At 48.5% G+C, this 21,965-nt stretch overlaps 1 protein-coding gene across 1 annotated transcript in view; it reads right to left on the bottom strand.

Annotated features, from left to right (window-relative positions):
* GNAI2 (G protein subunit alpha i2) overlaps window positions 1-21,965 on the bottom strand; it is a 185,510-nt gene that overhangs the window by 4,748 nt on the left and 158,797 nt on the right. Inside the window, exons 6-7 of the mRNA XM_090021061.1 lie at window positions 14,853-14,982; window positions 11,427-11,580 (exon numbers count right to left, since the gene is read on the bottom strand). Coding sequence (XP_089877187.1) covers window positions 11,427-11,580; window positions 14,853-14,982 — 284 coding nt within the window. The remainder of the gene's footprint in view (window positions 1-11,426; window positions 11,581-14,852; window positions 14,983-21,965) is intronic.

Here is a 21,965-nt window from a genome sequence, read left to right as displayed (position 1 = left end):
GCGAGGATTTAGTTAGGGAGCTTCTGGAGGGGTTGGACGTATTCAAGTCAGCTGGTCCGGATGATCTCCACCCTAGAGTTCTAAAGGAACTGGCCGAGGTCATTGCAAGTCCCCTGGCACGGCTTTACGAGCACTCGTGGTGGTCTGGTGAGGTACCGGAGGACTGGAAGGGGGCCAACGTGGTCCCCATCTTCAAAAAAAGGCAGGAAGGAGGACCCGGGAAACTATAGGGCGGTTAGTCTTACCTCAATCCTAGGCAAGCTGTTTGAGAAAATTATGCTGGCACACATCCAGGAGGGGCCAGCAAGGGACTGCATGCTTAGGGGCAACCAACATGGGTTCATCAGTGGCAGGTCCTGTCAGGCCAACCTGGTGGCCTTTTACGATCAGATCACCAGATCATTAGATGCAGGGGTAGCAGTGGATATAATCTTCCTGGACTTCCGGAAGGCTTTTGACACTGTCTCTCACCCCGTTCTCATTAAGAAACTGGGGGGTTGTGGTGTAGACACCCACACAGTCAAATGGGTCGCCAACTGGCTGGAGGGCTGCACCCAGAGGGTGGTAGTGGATGGGTCCTTCTCAACCTGGAAGTGGGCAGTGTTCAAATTTGCTGATGACACTAAGATGTGGGGGGACGTGGGCACACTGGAAGGATGCAACAGGCTACAGTCAGACCTAGACAGGTTACAAGGGTGGGCGGGCGAGAATAGGATGGGTTTCAACACAGACAAGTGCAAGGTGATGCACCTCGGGAGGAACAACCGGCACCATACCTACAGGTTGGGGAACTCCCCTCTTGTCAGCACGGAGGCGGAAAAGGATCTGGGGGTCATCATTGACGCCAAGATGAACATGGGTCGGCAGCGTGGGGAGGCAGTTAGGAAGGCCAACTGCACCTTGGCATGCATCCACAGATGCATCTCAAGCAGGTCTAAAGAGGTGATCCTCCCCCTCTATGCGGCACTGGTCAGGCCGCAGCTGGAGTACTGCGTCCAGTTCTGGGCGCCACACTTCAAGAGGGATGTCGACAGCATGGAGAGGGTCCAGAGGAGGGCCACTCGCATGATCAGGGGACAACAGGGCAGGCCCTATGAGAGGCTACAGGACCTGAACCTGTTCAGCCTCCAAAAGAGAAGGCTGAGGGGGGATCTAGTGGCCTGTTATAAACTAGTCAGGGAGGACCAGCAGGCATTGGGGAAGTCACTGTTCCCCTGAGCACCGCCAGGAGTGACCAGGAATAAGTCACAAGCTGGCAGAGGGTAGATTTAGGTTAGACATCAGGAGGCGCTACTTCACAGTCAGGGCGGCTAGGGTCTGGAACCAGCTTCCAAGAGAAGTGGTGCAGGCCCCTACTCTGGGGATGTTTAAGAGGTTAGATGAACATCTTGCTGGGATCACATGACCCCAGTATTCTTTCCTGCCTATGGCAGGGGGTCGGACTAGATGATCTGCTGAGGTCCCTTCCGACCCTAGAAACTATGAAACTATAGCCTCATCTAGGTCTCACCCAAAAACTATCCCTTCCTATGATGGGGAACCCAAAGCTCTAAGGCTTTCACATGTTAATCTTGGCTACCATGAACACAAAGCTTTGCAGGCAACATCAACATGCCTAGGTTTCACCTGAATCCCTGCCATACTCTTGGCTTCCGTGAGATCCTGGGGCAGTGACTTCAGCAGGTTAGATGAGAACTGGGTGAAGTCACCTTTGATCAGCACCTTTCAATTCCCTGCTGATTCCCTCAGATTTTGTATCATTACGGAGTGCAACGAGAATCCCCCAGTTCAGAGGCATAACAAATGCCCAGGGTAGCAGTGGTTCCAGCTGCCACCACACCACCAGTGATATCACATGGCTGTGGCAGCACCTGCTATCTTTCTGCACCTTGTCCCCAAGTTGGTGCCCCAGTCTAGTTATGCTACTGCCTCAGCCAATCATTACTTACTCTGTGCCTCTATATCTGAGCCCCACTTCCTGCTGTGTGCCATGTCAGAGGTGGGCAAGAACAGTGAAGCTAATACTTTAAAAAGTGTTTCTCCATTATTTTAGGAAGTACTTATCATGAGGTACTTAGCCCCATGGTCTCTGGGCACTATACATTCTAATATTTTTACCCTTTCTAATATTTTTACCTTAATGCCTATACAGGAGGGTAAACAAAGACTGGAAAGACTAGGGGCTTGTCTATACTGGGACACTCTGGCAAATTAATCCAAACTAATTCAAGATAGATTAGTTAAACCACATTAAGTCCCAATATAGATGTTCTTGACCATAGGTTGGTTTTAAATTTATTTTCAAAGTGCATTAAGCTAAACTGAATGAAGGGTTGTTTAATGCAATTCAACCAAACCACTTTCTGAAGTATCCCAGGTAGACTCTGCACATTCCTTAGTAGACAAGCCCAAGGACATGCTGGAATGCTGTGGCAGAGAAGGGATCCAAGCCCATGCATTGCTCCACTCTTTCGTCCACCCTCACCTTGCTAAGATGACCACTACTGTGGTGATCGTTGGTGATGACAGCTGTGCACTGGGCAGAGAGATGTATCCAACATCCCTTGATGACAGCAGCCACAATTAATAACTCAACAATCAAATGCGTCCAAGCTGTTCCCTAATGTGCACCTCAGCATTTGCCAGCACCAGGGTCACAGAGCCGCCTGCTCATCAGCTTTGCCAATTTCCTCTCAGTAAGAGATGGAAGCTTCCACATTTTGCTTTTGAGCAGGTTCTGGATACTTTCAATTCTAGGCTGGCGAGTAGGTGCTCAGTGGCTCTAGTGCTGGGCAGAAAATGTGACAAAGCAGTGTCTGTTTAGTATAACAATGACTGTCCTTGGTTCTGTCTAAAGTATAGACACATTTCCAATATCTTGGTTTTCATTAGACAAAACTTCCTTTTGCAGTATCTGCATGTTGAACCTGCTCGTTAGTACTTCTATTGCAACTGCACCTAGGGTCCCCAAGAACAGAATCAGAGGAATGAAAGGCTGGGAGATACTTCAAGGGCTTGCCCCGTCCTACCTCCTCCTTTGAGGGACCTAAGAGCACTACTACTAGATGTTGGGGCAACCTGCTCTCAACAACCTCCAGTAGCAGGCACTCCACGACCTCTGTAAGTCACCTGTGTTAATTCTTAACTAACCTTAAGAGTTTTTCCTAAATGTTCCCCAATATCTAACCTAAATATCGTTCTTTCTAAAAATTAAGCCAATTTCTTCTCATCCTACCCTCCCTGATCATGGAGAACAACTACTCGCTGTACTCTATGTACTTTGTCTTATGTTATGTTTATGTTTGATTTTGATGTTATTTTTTACTTTTTATGTATTAGAAAATTATCATCAGTCTTCTGGACTAAATAAACCCAATTCTTCAGTCCTGCCTTATCCTCTTAATTCTTATTGCTTCTCCTCTAGGCCCTCTAGTTCGCTCACATCTTCTTTAAAGAGAGTCTGCAATACTCCAGCTGAGACCTCACCAGCACCACACAGAGCAGAATAATGAATAATCTCCTGTGTTTCACATCAAACACTCCTGTTAACATCTTTCTCACTGCGACATCTGCCATTTTTGCAACAGAATTGCACTGTCACCTCATTCAGAATTTGTGGGCCTGTCCCCACTTCACCTTTCCTGCTGTGTAGCTGCCCACCTTACTCGTTGTTTTGTATTTGAGAATTTGATCTTTCCTTCTTATGTGCAGTACTCTGTATTTGTCTTTATCGAGTTTCATCTCATTCATGTCAGCTCTCTAAATTACCAAGATCATTTTTAATTCTCTCATCCTCCTCTCTGCCACAAAACACCCCCTTCCAGCTGGGTGGCATCCCCACACAGATTGTTCTCGTTACTCCATCATCTTTGTCTTTAAACAAAATACTGAATAGGATTGGGCCCCAGGTAGAACCTGCAAGACCACACTTAAGATCTCCCTGTTCAGCAATCAGTAATTGATGGCTGCTGTCAGTACAATTTTCCAAGCACCAAGGTTAAAATTTTTTTTTTTTTTTTTTTTTTTTATCTGAACTGTATTTTGCTAGGTTGCATATTACTACATGGCCATCATGTGAAACAGTCTCAAAAGCTGGGAGTCAAGACATATCGCATCTACTGCTTCTCTCCTACCCCCTAGGCCAGATACCCCGTCAAAGAAGGACTTAGATTGGGCTGACATGATCTGCTTCTGACAAATCTACGTGGGCTGTTTCTTGTTACTGTATCACCTTTGTTTCCAAGTCTGTTAAACAATTTGTTCAGAATCTTTCCAGGTATCACAGTGAAGCCAACTGGTTTATAACTCCCTGGGACCTTCTTTTTCTTCTTTTTTTTTTTTTAAGGTACGACGTTTGCCCTTCTTCAGTCCTCTGGGACCTCCCTCTCATCATGAAGATAATCACTAATGCTGCTTGCAGATGTTGAAAAACAAACAACAAGAAGTGCTTTACCAGAAGAAGCAGCGCATTACTTCAACCTGGCTCTGCAGTATCTGTAAAGATCGGGCACTTCACTGGGGCTTTTTGGTGCTTTTGTCTAATAGCTGATTCAGGGGGCAGCAAGGCAGGCCCTACGAGGAGAGGCTACGGGACCTGAACCTGTCCAGCCTCCACAAGAGAAGGCTGAGGGGGATCTTGTGGCCTGTTACAAACTAGTCGGGGGGACCAGCAGGCATTGGGGGAGCCCCTGTTCCCCCGAGCACCGCCAGGAGTGACTAGGAATAATGGTCACAAGCCAGAGGAAGGTAGATTTAGGCTAGATATCAGGAGGCGCTACTTCATGGTCAGGGGGACTAGGATCTGGAACCAACTTCCAAGCAAAGTGGTGCTGGCTCCTACCCTGGGGGTGTTTAAGAGGAGGCCGGATGAACACCTTGCTGGGGTCATTTGACCCCAGGTACTTTCTCTTGCCATGGCAGGGGGTCAGACATGATGATCTGCTCAGGTCCCGTCCAACCCTACCAACTATGAAACTATGAATCAGCTATTAGATAAAAGTACCCAAAAAGCCCCACTAAAGCACCCAATCTATACAGATGTTAGGTGAGCCAGGTCCAAATAACATGCTGCCTCTTCTGAGCACGTGCTACGCTTAGCATAGGAGCATAGGGAATTTGAAGTGCTGTTTTGTTTTGTTTTTTGAAGTCTGCAAGCAGCCTAATGGACCAGAGTACAGGTTTCCCTTGCCAACCACAGTTTTGAGTATCCACAGTTAATATTCTGTGCACCATTTTGGCTACCGTGGTATACAGTTTTAAGTGACCACAGTTTTCTGTGGCTGCGCATCAGCCTGCCAACCCCCGGCTCTGCTCGTGACTCTCCTTCCTCCGCCCCATAGCCCCTTCTCCCCCAGCCGGAGGTGGCCCCCAGACCTGCCGGAGGCGCATGCAGTGGCAGGGAGCTGCCTTACCCGTAGTGGCAGGGAACAGCAGGCTCACTTGTCACTGTTCCCTGCTGCCCTGCTTCCCTCCCCAATGACACAGCATGGCAGGGAGCAAAGAAGCTCCATGGGAATTTCCTTGCCCACCGCTGCTTGCCTCATGCTGCCCCGGCAACACGCCTCCTGTGCCTGCTGCTGTTTTGAGGGGCACAGCTCTGCGCTGCTGCCCCTGTACAGCCCCAGGTGCAGGAGGTGCAACGCCAAGGCAATGCAGGGTGAGCAGTGGCAGGCAAGGAGATCCCTGTACGGCTTCTATGTTCCCTACGATGCTGGGTTGTGCCATTCAGACAGGTGGGGGCAGAGAACTGCTGTGATGCGATGTGATGTGCTGTGCGGGGCCGGCCGATGTGTCCCTCTCTTTCCCCCTCCTTATAAGAGGCGAACACACTGGGGGAGATGCTACCACTGTGCCCTGGGCACGCTTCATCCCTGCCTGCCAGCATGTACCCGCTATAACCTAAGCACCCCTAGGGGTATGCCTATGCCCGGTTGACCACCCTATGTATTAATGTTAAGTAAAAATGGTTTTTATACACTATACTGTACAGTATTCAAATCCCCAGCCCCATTTTCCCCATAAGCCTTTAGTTTTACCAACTGTGTTTTTGCCAACCACGGGACCTTTTCAGAACCTAACCCCCGCGGTTGGCAAGGGAAACCTGTACTTCAGCCAGTCCCTCGAGTGCTCTGGGGTGAGTTTTCTTAGGCATTCCTGCTGATTTGAACAGCTCTAACTTATCCAACTGTTTTTTAACCTGGACCCTATTTCTGGATCAGGACATCCTAGTCCTTTGCTTCATTCAGGGTCAAAGCTAGAACAGTTCAGGTCACTCGTGCAGATGTAACATTTACAGCATAACAGCTGCTGCATGCTCGAGAGGCAGTTCACCCTCCTCTTTTACAGTTGCTAAAAGGTCGGTTTGTCCACCCCATGGGGTTGGCCACACTGCCTGTTCTCTAGCACTCCCTCTCCATAGGTGGGCCTACAAGTACTGGCTTGAGAAGCTGGATGGGAAGCTGGCAGTGGGTCCTCAGAACCCTCTCCTGCACCACCCCCAGGGCTGCATGGGTCTAATTACCCCAAATGTCAAGGCTGGACCTTGGCAAAATATCTGCTTCTCTTCTGCTCTTAAACTAAAGGGATGCTCTCCCAGGGCTCAGTCCCAGCCTGGCTCTCCATGTCAGCGTAAGGGAAAACATGGTAACTAGAGGTGGTGGCACTAGCTCTGACTCTGGCTGCTGGAGCAGAGTTGCATATACCCCAAAGGAGGGAGTGACTCTCAGCTGTGCCCCCCTTAAAGACTCCAGGGATTCAAGTCTCATGAGGGTCACTGTAAGCATAGCATGAACTGTTGTATCACCTCCTCAGAGCCGTAGCACAGAGGGTCCCCCTTGGTTATACTGGCACATTAGCCAAGGCAGTAGCATGCTGCTGGCACATGCACTACTGGGCATTTAATTCTCTTCCAGGAGTGGTAATGTTTATTTCGGATGTCAGACAAAGGGCTCTGAATTGAACCAAAGGAGAAACAGAGGTGCTTGGTGTGGTAAAACACCCAGGACAGCTCATGAAAGAACGACATAGGGACAGGTTGCTCGCTGCTGTGTTTATTGAACCTATTTCCCACATAAATCCATTTCTGAGGGTGCCAGGCTGCTGCTCCAGAATGTGTTGCTAAGTCTGTTTTGCACTCGGGTAAGACATGCTTCTATTTCAGACGGTTTTTATACCACTGCAGGCTGGGACTAACTGTGAGAGTGGCCTGACCTGCATAACAGCCTGTGGATGAGGGTGGAGAACTGAGCTGGCATTAGCATGCCAGGAAAAGTGCCATAGCTCAGCCTGCCTAATAGAGTCCACTTAAGGAACCTCCAGCAGGCTGCGATTTCCAGAGGGCAGTGGGGGAAACCCTAGTACTGGCTGAGCTCAGAGGGGCCTGGCACAAGACCTCGTACCAGACAGATGGAGCAGGAACCTAGAACTTCCCTTACAGGAGAACAAGAGCTGACTCAGGGCCCTGAAGGACATGCAGGCATCAGCACTCAGGAAGCTTACGTTTGTAACACAAGCTTTACATGTTTGGGCTTCTCCATTTTCTCAGGAAGACATGGTGTGGTTACCTAGGATCTGACATGGTGCAAGACCCCACATCCGCTCACTTCCTGCCAAATCGGCAGGGATGCAAGATGGCAAACAAACTAATGATTAGAAAGCTGGCCATGGAAAAATGACTGTGGGCTGGGACTGGGAGCAGCTGCTTAAGACTGTGCTGACAAATGACAAACACGGAGATACTTGACCACAGAGTTGCTCCCCCAGTCTACACAAGGTCTCACAGTACAAGTTTCAGTTGCCATCATATAAAGGTTAATTTCTCCCTGATCTGGCCCAGTTTGAGTGTCCTAGATGGTTACTACAACAGCACCCAAAAGAAGCAGGGTCAAAATGCTTCTCTAACTCAAGGGTCGATAACTGGGGAGTGCCTGCCTGCTCAGCCATTGGCTGCAGCCAGGACATATGGTGGCAGGCAATCGCAGGACAGCTGCTGGCTGAACTGCACAGTGCAGAGCTGCCTGGTTTATTACTGTAGTGATGCAGTAAATCAGGGCCATGTGGATACTTTTGGGATTGGGGTTATTTTAATTAGGAGGCAGATGGAATTTTAAACCTACTCATCTCAAGAGTGAAGATGATGGCCAGGTGATCCAGCAGCTGGGCACTAGCCTAAGACAGGAGAAAGCTGGGTTGAAATCATTCCTCTGACTCAGACTTCTTAAGTGGCCTCCAGTAATTCACTACTTCTGTTTGTGCCTTTATGCCCCATCTGTGAACTTGCAATGCTACTCCCTGCCTCCGACATGCAGGATGGAAACTGCAATATAAGAATGCTTTCCAGGATGTCAGCATTGTTATCTCCAGTTTGCAATAAGGAAGCAGAGGTAACAAGGAGGAGGTGACTTACCAAAAGAGTGCCCTGCAGCAGAGACTAGAATAGAATCCAGTTCTGCTGAATCCCCAGGCCCGTGGCTCCACTCTAGTCTGTGCTTGTCCTGCCCTACCTCATATGATAGAGACTGTGACAATGGGAACCATCCACGTGCTTGTGGTGCTATCCCTGAAAGGGCAAAACTACTTCCACCAAGGCCAGGCCTGGCAAAGAGCATTCTAGGCAGGTGGTGGATGGGATGCAGGCACAGAAGCAGTCCCTCCATTGAGACCTGCACTGTATTCTTGACTGGGAGGGAATGGAGGCTCTGAGGATCTTTTCCCAGGTCATCAACAGTACATGGAGTTAGCCCTGCAGGCTAAGCACTGCCACAGGCCAGACATGCCCTGCACTGAGGATGGTCACGATGCACTTGGATGCTGCTGATACCAGGCAACAAAGTAGCTGCACTGCTATGCAGCAAACCCCACCCCAGCTTTGAAAAGCTTGCTGCTCTTCTGTAAATATCTCCCATGCTGCTGGAGGGCCCATTCAGCCCACTACTGGAATCTCACGGGAAGAAGCCAGAGACGGATTTAGCGTCCAGAGCTTAATCATCAGGGTCAGGGAGCTGCTCAGTAGCAACCTGTTTCCTGCTCTCCTGACCCACTGTACCTCCTGCACTTCCTTCAGTACAGAAAGAACAAGCATAACAGCACTGGCCTTTCTGGAGGAGATGCCATCATTCTTTCCATCGCTTGCATCTCAAAACCAGGCCACTGAGGAGATGGCCCAAGGGCCTGCCCTGCTGGGAGAACATGCCAGTCTCAACTCATATGTAATGTGGGTACTGCTATGTTCCTCTTCCCTTTGAATCCCCATGCTCTGCACTGAATCCAAGGTGCTTTCCCTATGTATTTGTTGCCTTAAGGTAATGGCTGGGATCCTACATCACAGACCAGAACCCCACTGTATTAGAGACTGTCCTGACATAGTAAAGAGAGCTTATTCTGTTACCATCTGGGCTTGTCCAGGGCCTTGCAGAACTGGATTTGTCTGTGACCAGGATGGCAGGGGGCTACCTCAGCCTTGTGCAAGTGCATACGCAGATTCTGCCTTTCAATAGATGGCAAACTTCTTATTCCAATAGCAAAACTCACTGGGGATCCTGGACAGCTCAATGGGACTCTTCTTTAGGTCAAAAAGTAGGAATCTGTGCACTTGAAGCAGGAGCTTGGCTGATACCATGAAGACTGATCCAGGGACCCTCGAGCTAGATACATGAGCTATTGTAACACAGGATGAAGGCCCAGGCTCTGTAGCCAGGGCTGTAACAGACGCTCACCTGCTGTGATTTGGGTGGGAGCATGACACTGAACATACAAGCTAATCTTTCTTTGAGCTGTCACACTCTCTGTTATACTGTGAAGCAGTCAGGTTCTGATGAGCATACATTTATTAGAGCCAACTCATGCCATTTTTCAGCCAGCTTCTAGAAATCCTGGCCACTAGTTGCAGATGGCTTTGGCAAAGGCAGACTTTGTACAGATACATTTGAAACAGGAACTGCAGGTTGATGAGGCAAAGCCACTAGAAGGAATGGCCCAGCTGGTTTCCTCTTCTCCAAGGCCTCAGAAGTCCTAGATCCAGCTGGGAGAACACCGCTCCTACTGGAATCCTTGGAACGATTCTGTCCGCTTGTTAGTACCTGGGCTCTATTAACTGACCTATTGTTCAAAGTGCATTTAGATTAGTGGTGAGTTAACAAAAAGGACCTGCTGAACAGGACTTGGGTACAGCAACCCACTAGATGTACCTTACAGCCCTGGCTTCCCCAGGTAGCCCTCTGGAAGCTTCATATCCCAGCTTCTCCCTGCATCACCAGGCTGCAGCCTTTAATTGGACAATTACTTTTCCCTTTCAGTTTGTGGTGGCTGTATCCTACCTCTGAGCATGCATCTACTTAGCCAAATCCTCTGTGAAAGCCTGTGATAGTTCCCACACAGGCTCTGCAATATAAAAGCAGCTGGGTCACGTGAGCCTGTGGGCTGAGAAATGCTAGCATGGGTGGGCAGGGCAACCTGGTCCCCATTCTGGGGAATTCTGAAGTGGCAAGAGCCTAATGGAGCTACGAAGCAGACAGCTCCCCTCCCCTAGCACTTTTTGACCTGGTTTATGCACAGGGATAAGCTCTTCAAACCTTATCTTCCTCCCTTCCGTCATGGTTGCCAGATCAGAGCTACCAAAGGGAAACAGCTAAAACCAGGGCTGGTTCTGGTGCACTAGGATGATGCTATTGACTGCAATTTACAGAAAGGTCCTGGATGGGCTTTTCAGCCCAACTCGAAAGGGATTTGCCCCACAGGCCACTACCTCCATGGAGCTGTCCTCCCTGCTGTCCCTTAAATCCAAAGCTCACTGACAATTAAGCGGTACTCCCTGTGGTTACTGCTTACCTGAGTCCATACCAACCCTTTGATTCCATTTCTCTGGTACTGGCAGAAGCCTCCCAAGTCAGGGCATTATCATCAGACTTTAATGAGCCCTATTGATTCTAATCTACACTGAGACCTTATACCAAGCCATACCATACTACCTGGGTGTCAGCTGAGCACCTGCTTATGTACTCACATCCAGGGTTTTTAATCAGGTGTTTCTTGTGAGGCCTATAAACACAACCCTGGCTTAGTGCCATTGGACCTCTACCTGGTAGCTGCCTCTTTACACCCACAGCATGTACCAAGAGGCAGAGATCTTACAACACATCTAGAAAAGCCACACACATATGAGCACGGGGCAAGTATCAACTAAGTCCTTAGCACTTCCATTTCCACCTTTGCTTTGTGACCTGAAAGACCACACAACTTAACGCTACACACAAGAGTGGCCCAAAGAGGGAAAAGGGAGAAGGCTGGGGTGGAAACTCTTAAGAGCTACAAATTTATTGCTCCCTACCAAAGTGGGGTTGGGTCATGGCCCATAACCCTAAGCCTTGCAGAATATGAAGGAACTGAATGGCCACCTGGGTTTCACTGGTCAGAAAAGAGCAACATGTTACCTGTGTATTCTGGGAAGCAGATGGTCAGGGGGCTGTGGATGATCTTCTCCTCAAAGAGGTCCTTCTTGTTCAGGAAGAGAATGATGGATGTGTCTGTGAACCACTTGTTGTTACAGATGCTGTCGAACAGCTTCATGCTCTCATGCATACGATTCTGGCAAGACAACCAACCAAATGCTCAGTGTGCTGAAGAGAACATGCTCAGAACATGAACCTGGTTAGCAGCTAGGCAACTGGCCAGAGCAGAAGAAAAGGATAGCCTTGCGCGAGTCTGGGCTTCCAGAGATCTGGGTTCAAATGTCTTGCACCACTAGATAACCAACGTGACCATAGACAAGGAAAGTTATGTAGGGTGTGCCTGGGCTTCCATTCAGGGTTAATGTCACAAGTAGCCCAGCTCCTACAAGCCATGACTCCTCTCACTATTTACTCTGTGACAGCTTCCTCCCAAAAAACGGAAGGAAAGACAAGTAAGCAAGCAGACTGTCTCCTAGAAATATTAATGGAGATCTTCTAGGAATTAGTCTGCCCACTGCTTGTTTCTTTTTCTGTGCTTGGCTCTAATTATGGTCAGCAGAGATACAGTGAGGTACAAAAAGGGCCATAAATCAGACCCAGAAAGCTGCAGAACTGATGCTGACCCCTCTTTCCTGGTGCTGCAATCTACACTGCAGGCAGGATAGCAAGCCAGGAGGGAAACCTATCTCAGGTCCTGAAGCTCAACAGAGCTTCTGAAGGCAAGTTCACCTGCCACTGGCAGCAGGGAAAGGAAGGGGGAGTCGGGGAGAAGTGGCAGCAGTGTGGACACAGCTTTCAGCTACCTGACCCTGGCACAATTCTGCACTGGCAGGAAGCTACACTACCACCCTAATTACGGAGCAGGAGGCTGAGGAAAGTGGCAGTAGCAGCATGGGAGCAACTCCCAGCTGCCTGGCTCCACCTCAGACACAGGAAAAGCCCCCACCATTGATATGCTGCCTAAGCCACCTGGCCCGAGTGGAACTGGAGTCCAGTTATTCTGGCCCACAGCCCATTAAGACAGCCAATTGCTTGGTGAGAGTGTGGAATGCAGGGCAGAGATACTAGCAGTGCAAACATCCCCTCACTGTCTCTGCTCCAATGGGGATAAAGGTGCCTCCCTGCTCACAGGCTGGTACAAGGGTGAGATGTGCTTATGCTATGGTAATGAGAATTGTGCAGGCACTATCAACAGAATGGCATGAACTGGTTTAAGAATGCAGTGAGACCTTTAACAACCAGCATATCTGCCTTTTGAAAGGATGAAGTCCTGGGCGTTGTAATGGTTCATGGCCTTGTCAATTATCCACCACTTCCCAGTGGGTCCTGCTGCTAGCCTTCACACCTGCATTATCTCAGTGAGGTGTGTGGTGACAAAGGTTGTAGTTTGGACATGTTCTTACTTCGACTACAAAAGTTGGGAATTAGGAGACAGTCACTCAGTTAAACTAAATCAGAGATGGACAGAGGGCCTGCACAGGTTGCTTACTACTCCAGAATAAAACCTGTTGTGTAGCTCTTCTCATTCACTCTCGCCTGTGTTCATTGAACCTGGTGATCACTACTGGGTGGTCATGTTTCTTCTGCATTTGAAGTGGAGTGCTCAGGAAAACTGGTTTTAAAAGTAGTTCTGAGAATGGTTTTAAGCCATGCTAAGTGCTTTTAAGCCATGAATCTCATGATGAGGCAGGCCTCAGACCAGAAAGGCATGCGAGTCGCATCAGATGGAATTCCCAAAGGCCAAACAGTTACAGCAGGTAAATTTAAGACAGCAGCACACAAGGATTTAATCATCAACATTATGTGGACCAAGAGAAAAGAAACAGGAAGAGTAAAAGGAAGATAAATTAGTTTCAAAATGTGCCAGATGCTGGAAAGTGAAAGAAGGGCTGTTCTATGTTTGTAATGCTATTAGGTGATTTGTCATGCCCAGACCTCCTGTAGTTTCTGTGCTACTAGGGTTCAGATCAACTTTATGCTGGCTGAGGCTGCTGGAGCAGGCAGGGAAAGCCATCCAGCAGGAGCTCCCTTCTGGGGTTGGTGCAGTTGCACTTGGAAAGCATAGCCATCGCTATCAATTGCTGGCCCATGTGTTCCTGAAATTGTGTGCTCCCAAAACTAGGGGTACATTGATAGAGATTTTTGCGGGTGATACCTATAGCCAATTTTTTAAGGAGGCATATTGGCCAATACTGATTTGATTTCCAATACCAGCCCAGCAGTGTGGAGAGCTGCCTCCAGCTGGTAAGTCTGGTGTGGTGGGAGAGCAGATCAAGGGCCCTCTGGGGAGGGAGGTGTGGGGTGGAGCAAGGGATGGAGTGGTGGCTTGTCCCAGGGGCGCAGGGAGGGGGTGGGGAGCAACTCCCACTGCCGTATGCTGCTCAGCCAGGAGCCACTGGTCCGGCAGCTTGTCTAGTGCTTGCCTGCTCATCTGGGTGGGGGGGGGGGGGGGGCGGGGGGGGGGGGGAGAGGGAGCGTGTGCCCCCAGATCTGCATGGGGCAGGCTGGGGCTGGACCAAGCTCTTCCCAGCAGGACGGGGCAAGGCGGGGCAGGGCTGCAGTCATAAACTCACCATAGCAGCCCCACCCCGCCCCACCGGGAAGAGCTTGGCACAGCCCCTACCCCAGCCCCATGCTTCCCTCCTCGTCAGGGCCTTGATCTGTTCCCCTTCCACCACACCAGACTTACCAGCTGGAGGCAGCTCTCCATGCTGCTAGGCACTGCAGCTGCGCACACGCACAGGCCATTTATTGGCCAAATTACTGGCCTGATATGGCTGATTTCTGATGCATTAAATTTTCTTTATATTGGTGCCGATCCAATACCAGACCGATGTATTGGTGCACCTCTACCCAAAACACATCAGCCTCATCTTCTGGAATGCCAGGCTTGGGACAGAAGGAAAAGCTGTAACAGTATAGGCTGGTTGAGTGTAAGGGCTCCACATGAAGCCAAAAAACTCTTGGTGATGGCTGAAGTGCTCCTGGAGCTATACTACTGGGTATGGTTTGGGCTCTGAACACATGGCAAGGCAGCACACAACCTGGTTTCTTATGCTGAAGGCATTGACTAATGAGTCTGCCAGGGTGTGCAGCTCCTATACAGGTCTAAACATCAGAGACATTGCTCATTCCTGTTCTCTGATGCAGACAGAATGCTGCAATGGTAGCCAGAAGAGAGCTGGGAAAGATGGAATAAGAAAACCAGAGGGATAGAAACAGCCAAGGAGTATAAAGGAGGCCAAAGAGATCAGGCAGAAGGCTGCAAAACCCACCGTTCAGCAGCCATGCCCGACTGGAGCAACAAGCCCTTAGTGATGACCCTGTCACTCAGAATGGGACAGCCAGCAGGTGTATGTCAAAGCTCAGAGCAATCTAGGCCCAGTCCAACCTCTCTCCTTTACTTACCATCTCCTCGTCCTCAGCCAGAACCAGATCATAAGCACTGAGAGCCACACAGAAGATAATGGCCGTCACTCCTTCGAAGCAATGGATCCACTTCTTCCTCTCCGACCTCTGGCCACCCACGTCAAACATCCTGCAAGCAAACACCCCATGTCACTATGGCACTAGAGCTCATATACCTCTCTACTGGAAAGCTGTCCTAGTTCTTGGAGCAGAGGTCTCCAAGCCAGCTGGCTTTGCTACTGACTGGCTGAAGGACCTCTGACAGGTTTTAATCACTGCTCTCTGTGTTACTTTTCCCCACAAAGAACATCAACCTCACAGAACCAAGAGCTCAGTTAATCAGCTGCAGGCTGCCCTAAGAGGCTCAAAGGCACTAGCAAAGTGAATCATTCTTTCTGTAAGTCTTGTGTAAAGTAGCTCATACGACTTAAATACTCCTTCCTCATCTCCAAAGCATTAGTGGAGCTGGCCAAATTGCAATTCACTGGCTGACAAACTTTGGGGCTGGGTGCAGTTAGGCTCCCTCAGCTCAGAACAGAAACAAGCTCCTTACCTTCACTCTTAGACTTGGACATGAGACATACAGCTGCAACCAGGTCCTCCCCAAACTACAGTTTATAAGCAAATCCACAGTCATTCAGCAGCTTGGATGACTCATCATGGTTCGTGTCAGGACACTACCCGATTGGTACTCAGTAATTTAAGCAGGTAACTGTGTTTTGTTGCCTTTGCCATTCAGGCAAACTCGCAATGCAGTTTAAGCGTGATTAGTGCCTGTATCTGTGCAACTAGGCTACCTGATGCTCCCTGCCATATGCATCTTTGCTGCATGCATGAACCCTCTGGGCACTTAAAGGTATGATGGGAGACCTGCCACATTCTCCTAGAATGCACTTGTACAACTGGGACTGGGTGTCACTGGAGCACAAACATGGGGAACAAACTGTTGCACAGACGCATCTCAATTGTGCTGTACTGGGTCATATGGCTGTCGCCTCCCACAAGTAACTGAAAAATCAGAGTTGGCCTGGAATGAGTTGGAAGCAGAAGTGATTCTCAGGGGAATACTCACAGGCTTCTATCAAGGTGCATTTTAGCATGCGCTAGCTGGTCAAGGCAAATTAAGGCAGCTCCCATCCCTCACAACCCCTGGATCTCTCTCAGCTGTCCAACAGGTGTTAAAACTACAGGTTGCCTTGCCCACATTAGGTTCTAACATGCAGTAGCTAACATGCAGATAGAAATGTATCCTTTCCCTACTGTACATCTTGTAAGAAGACAGGCATGTTTTTACCCCAAGTTAGTCAACGTGAGGTAAAAGCCTATTTAAGACAGAGAAGGTTGCCAATACAAAAACTACCAATGATTCAGTTTGAGGTGGGACGTTACAACATGCTTAAGGGGAAAGCATCCTTTTTTCCCCCCAAGGAGGCATTTTTTCAGCTCTTATAAGAGTGTGGAGTATGTTCTGACCCCAGGAACAAAGGACGGATCTCTAGGAAGACACTGCCAAGAAGAGCTTGGAAGAAAAAGCAGTTCCCTCTGCCCATTTGTCAGGGGGAACTTTAACAGCCTTGTACATATCTGGACTGCTGGACAGATAGCTTGATGGAAATACTTGGCTTTGGAGCAGATTATACTCATCGTATGCATCATCACTGAGCTAAATAGGATTAGAGCACAGTGTTATGGCACAACATGCAGGTGGTCCCAGGGATTAGGACCCGACTGGTTTAATGCATGTACTTTCTGTGTTAACCTGGTGAGCATGGTACACGGCAACCCATCCCCTGGCTGTCAGAATGTGCAGAGCAAGAGTCAGGGACTGTTATTCCCTGCTCTGCTGCTGAACTGATGCATGGTGCTGAGCCAATCAACTTCAGCTTTCCCCACTTGTAAAATGGGAATTATCAGGACCTGCCACAGGTAAGGTGCAGACAGTGCTCTGAATAACAGCACTGTATCATGAGCTCACAATAGCATCCTAGCTTCTTGGGGGTGCAGCAGGACCTTCCTGCTGCTCAAATCTAAGCTCTGGTGTCAAATCTGGCATGTTCAGCTATCTCCACACAGAGCTGCATGCAGAGGGGTAAAAAACAAAAAACAAAAACAAAAAAACAAAAACAAAAAAACCCCAAACAATTTAGTGAAACTGGTTCTAATGAATTGATATTGGTTCCACTACAGTCAGTAAATGACAAACTGACCTTATTTAAGTGCATCTACACAAGGAGGGTTGCCATGATGTAGGTAAATTGGTGTACAGCTGCACACACACAACAAATAAATTGTGCCAGGCCAGATTCAGCTGTGATCAGATGGATTTAAGCTGCTCCACTGTCCATCTTCTGAGATGGACAAACTGCAGCCCTACCAGACCTCTAGCCACCCAGAGATGTGCAGGAGAAACATGCTGGAGAAGACTGAATTTCTGATACTGAAAACAAATGAAAACCCAACTGTTTCAGGCCTTTTTTCACACATCATTAAAACATCAAAGATGGCTGAAATCCAAATGTATCCCCCATGCCAAATATGAGGCACTGTGAGCAATCTCACTAGACAAGGATTCCCTGCTCTCATGGCCATTATTGGAGGAAAAGGAGCAAGTGTGGCTGTCACTGGGAAAAAATCAGAGTTTATTATATGCAAAATATTTTCTGTGTTACGGTTAACTCTATTAGAGACAAAAAAGTGCTTCTGCATGTTAAGCAAATGCAGAAGAGAGAACCAGTCCCTTCTGATCTCCCAGAAGCAGAAACAAATCAGGGCAGTTTATACACTGACTTAGTTCTGTCCAAACCACTTCTTTCCACATCCAATGACAGCATGATCCAGTAGGTGAGCTGGCCTGGGAAGAGAACAGCACAAGGCTATGCTGAACTGTCCCAATTTGGACATGGCCCATAGGGACCATGACTCCTAGCATGTAGCACCCTTCTTTGTTTCAAACAGAGGTCTGGAAGTCTTACAGGTTTCTACAGCATTGAGTCTCAAGGCAACTGGGTATTGAGGATCCTGGTGGAGTCTTCTATTCTGGCCATGGTGACAGAAGCTGCTCAACACAGATCCACTAGATCAGGGGTGCTCAACCTCCAGCCCATGGGCCAAATGTAAATTGTGGAACCTTGGAATCCAGCCTGCGGGACCCACCATGGGTCAGGAAATGGGGGTGGGGGGGAGCAGTAGCAGTACCACCACCCCTTCCCACTGTCAAAAACCCAAGCCCCATAGGGAATCTGAGCCAAGCCACAAACCTCCCCCTACACAGCCAGATGGGGTCTAAGCCACATCCCCTTTCCTCCACATGGCCAGATCGGGGTGGGCTGTGCCCCATTCTCACAGCAGTACTAGGCCGTTCCCTCTCCTCTGGGTGGCTGGTTCAAGGGCAGTCCATGCTCACTTCTCCTGTCCCCCTTCTCCTGCCCTCTGTGGGGCCAGTCCATGCCCCCTTCCCTCTGCTCAGCAAGGCTGGGGGCAAGGCAGACACCCCTCCCTCTTTAGGGCTGGATCAAGACTGGCTGCCCACCCTCCCCCTCTGCACAGCACCATGGGATCCCACTTCACCCAAAACAGGCACCACATTGGGTCCACCTGCCAAATCTGGCCCATAGAGGGACCAGACACTGCCCATCCAGCCCACCAGACAAAAAAGGTTGAGCACCTTTAGGATGAGCCTAATATCTGGTAGTCAACTCTAGAGCCAAGACCCCCAACTGAGAATACTTCATTTATGGCTCTTGCCCGCTTTGTGGATACATTTTCCCCTGGTTTACAACAGGGTAAGTAGTTCTGCTCTGACACCTGCACATGGATCTGCCCCTCTTATGCAAATTGCTGGAAGCCATCCAGCTTCCAGCAATCTACCCACCCAGGACTCAGACACTCAAAGTCTAGGCACCGCCCTACTTTCTGCCCTTGCTTGAGGTGGCCAAGTACACTGTACCTGATTCTACCTCATGTTACAAATCAAGAGAATTTGAGATGTCCTAGTCAACAACTAGCACCTCTGGACACAAAAACCCTTCCCTACTCGTTTCGTTTTGCTCCTTCTGTAGCAGGCTCTAGGCTGAGTCTGAGGCTCTTTTATGACATACATGAATAATTTTCTCCATGCTCACCCAGCACCAGTGGCAATAAAGAACAAGGCTGACAAGCGCTCACAGATCTGCATTCCAACATCACTCCTACACAGGCCCGTATTACAATTCTCTGGACGCAGATCTGTTTTCTTTACATGGCAATTGATCAGCCCTTCATGTGCCTCGTCTCATCATTTCAGTTGCCTAAGAAATAGGGGTGAAAAGTTATCTAGTCTCTCTCTCCACAGTTCCTCAGAATGCATTTCCTACAGCAATATTAATAAAGTATTTGTACACTCTCTGTGGACCTGCTTACAACTGCCTGCACCAAGGGGGATCAGACTTTCTTTCTCCAAAGCCTTGTATTTACTGTGGGAAGGGGAAAGAAATGTTATTGCATAGTAATGCCTTAGCAAGCCAGTTCTCATACATGTTAATTAAGAGAATTTCTGGAAATTCTCCAAAGGGCAGACACAGTTGACATCCATGTCAGGATCACTGAAGTGCAACTATGATGGCCTGGCAACATGTTGAGGATGTTGGATGGTCACATACCAAAGCTTCTCTACTGGGAGTTGGCCTCTGGCAAACAAAACAGCAGCAGACTTCACAAATGCATTAGGGACTGCTCAAAGGCTCATACAAGGCCTGCAACACTGATTCCTATAACCTTAAGCATGGGACAGGACAACCTGGCACTGGATAACCTTTTCAGGTGTAACCTTTCTTGAGAGCCAGCACATCCAAGATCATGAGATGAGGCACTTGAAACATCCTGTTTGATGGAATGAAAGACTACTCTCTGAAGATGGAGACAGGCCAAAAGGAGATGGCTAGGGTACACATACGGTAGGAAACACAAGGCTTATCCTAACTTACTAACAAGTATAAAAACTCTTATCTGCCTCATTCACACTAGGATGTTATGATTTATCCAATATCACATGATTTTCTCCAAGCAAGAACTTGCTCAGCACACGTGCACTTCACCTCCCAGGTCATACACAAGAACTTGGGCATGGCATGGCACAGCACTGCCAGCCACTTGGTGCTGCTTGGTGAAGGAACTCTAGCCCTAGCAGTGAGCACAGAAGCTAGAAATGAAGATGCTCTTTCCTACAGATCATCTCCCCAGGAGTATTTATGGCCATGGCCACTTTAGTAACAAAGGTTGGGACATAAGCACAATGCAGAGTACAGCAAGATGGCACACGTGCCACTGAGAACACCTTTTGGCAATACAGTTTCATTGTGCTTAGGCATGACCAGGAAGAAGCCCCGCTTGGGTCTCCAACGCAAAGTAAACTGGCAAGGAAGCACCATCTTTCCTGAAAAGTTAACAAATTCAATAAGGAACAAACCAGAAACAAGTCAGGATTCCTACACTGCCTGTCTTCTCAGAGTGCCTCGGAAGAACTGAGTTGCCCTTGAACAACACAGACCCACAGATGACACAAGCCTGTGAAAGGACTAAGTCTCTTTGACTTCAGCAGACTTTGAGCTAGACTGTTTTAGAGCAGTGAATTGTTTGTGTGTGCAGGCAGATGGGATTAGATGATGTTCAAGGTCCCTTCTGCTTCCGTGGTTCCATGATTCAAATCCATGGCATTTCTGGGGCTTGCAGTTTGTGACATCTAAAAAGCAACAATGTAGATATCACTTAAGCATGGTTGTCCATTGGGTTTTAGTCCTGGGTCACAAGATACTTCCACCCGTTATACTCTGATTAGAGTCAACTGGATCTACCAACCAACAGGATTCACCAACCAACAGGATGCAGCAGGAATTAAGTCACAGTTTGGACATCACACCTTAACATGACTTGAGGAAGAGCAACGCATTCTTCTTCAGGGTATATGATATCCAGTTATGCAACATCTCAAAAGCAAAGATCACCAACACTTCGGTAATAAAAAAACAGGCAGGGAGTTTTTCCTCTGGAAGCGCTCCTTTCCTTCACCAACTACAGGGCACCCTCTTCCTTGTAGACCTCCCTGTACATGTAACACAATGAGCTGGTGCAGTTCACTGCCACCAGATTAAACACAAAAACAGCCTCACTGCCTAGGCCAAGTCTCCACTCTGCTTCCCAGGGCTCCTTGTTACTGAAGTATGCTATCAATGCAGGATATGAAACTTGTTTTGACCTCATCATTTGGTATGACCATGTGCGAAGACTTGTAAACTGGAAAGGGGCTTAGGCCAGCATGTGATTTTAGTTTAGGCAGGAAAAAAATGGAAATGGAAATCTTTTGACACTTTTTATACTGCTTCCCTGAGTGGCATCACATTAGAGATGCAGAGCGCCTAGAGTAGCAAGGAAAGAATTCTTTGGGGGATAATCTAGTTTTTCATCCCTGGAATTTAATCACAGAAGCTGAACCAGGGACTTTGTTTTTCTCCTGAACATCTGCATTTAAAAAGCAAATAAAGGAAAAGACCATAAATGAGCTTTCATATTCTAAGGTGGGGTGGGCAAAATACAGCCTGCGAACTGGATCTGGCCCACAAGGCCATTCTATCTGGCCCACGGGGTGCCGAAAATATTAATTTTCTAAATTCTTATCTGTCTTTTGTTTCTGTTAGATAACTTTTTCAGGTGCAACTCTTCTTGAGAGCTGGCACATCCAGGATCATGAGCCAAGGCACTTGAAACATCCTGTTTGATAGAATGAAAAACTGCTCTCTGACTATGGAAACAGGACAAAAGGAGATGGCAGATGGCTGGGTTTGTTCAATGTCACTTTCCCCTCCCGCACAACACACACACACAGGCTGATATGCCCCAGGGCCCCACACACCCCTAGGGTCAGCTCTGCTCAGGAGATCCTGGAGAGAGGGCTATGCCTCCTACTAGTGAGGAAGGCAAAAAACCATTATAACCTTTGAAAACATTCCTTTCTGCCCCCAAGCATGGTGATCAGTCTGGCCCTGAGCAGAGGAGGAAGACCCTCTAGTCAGGAACCTCTGTTGCTCCCAGCAGGATCACTGGTACACCCTAGCTGAAGTTCTCAGCCTTGGCTGTAGCCAA

This window comes from Crocodylus siamensis, chromosome 11 (assembly GCF_052110815.1).
Source record: "Crocodylus siamensis isolate JL-2025a chromosome 11, ASM5211081v1, whole genome shotgun sequence".
Classification (NCBI taxonomy): Eukaryota; Metazoa; Chordata; order Crocodylia; family Crocodylidae; genus Crocodylus; species Crocodylus siamensis.
This window is presented reverse-complemented; position numbering and strand designations above follow the sequence as displayed.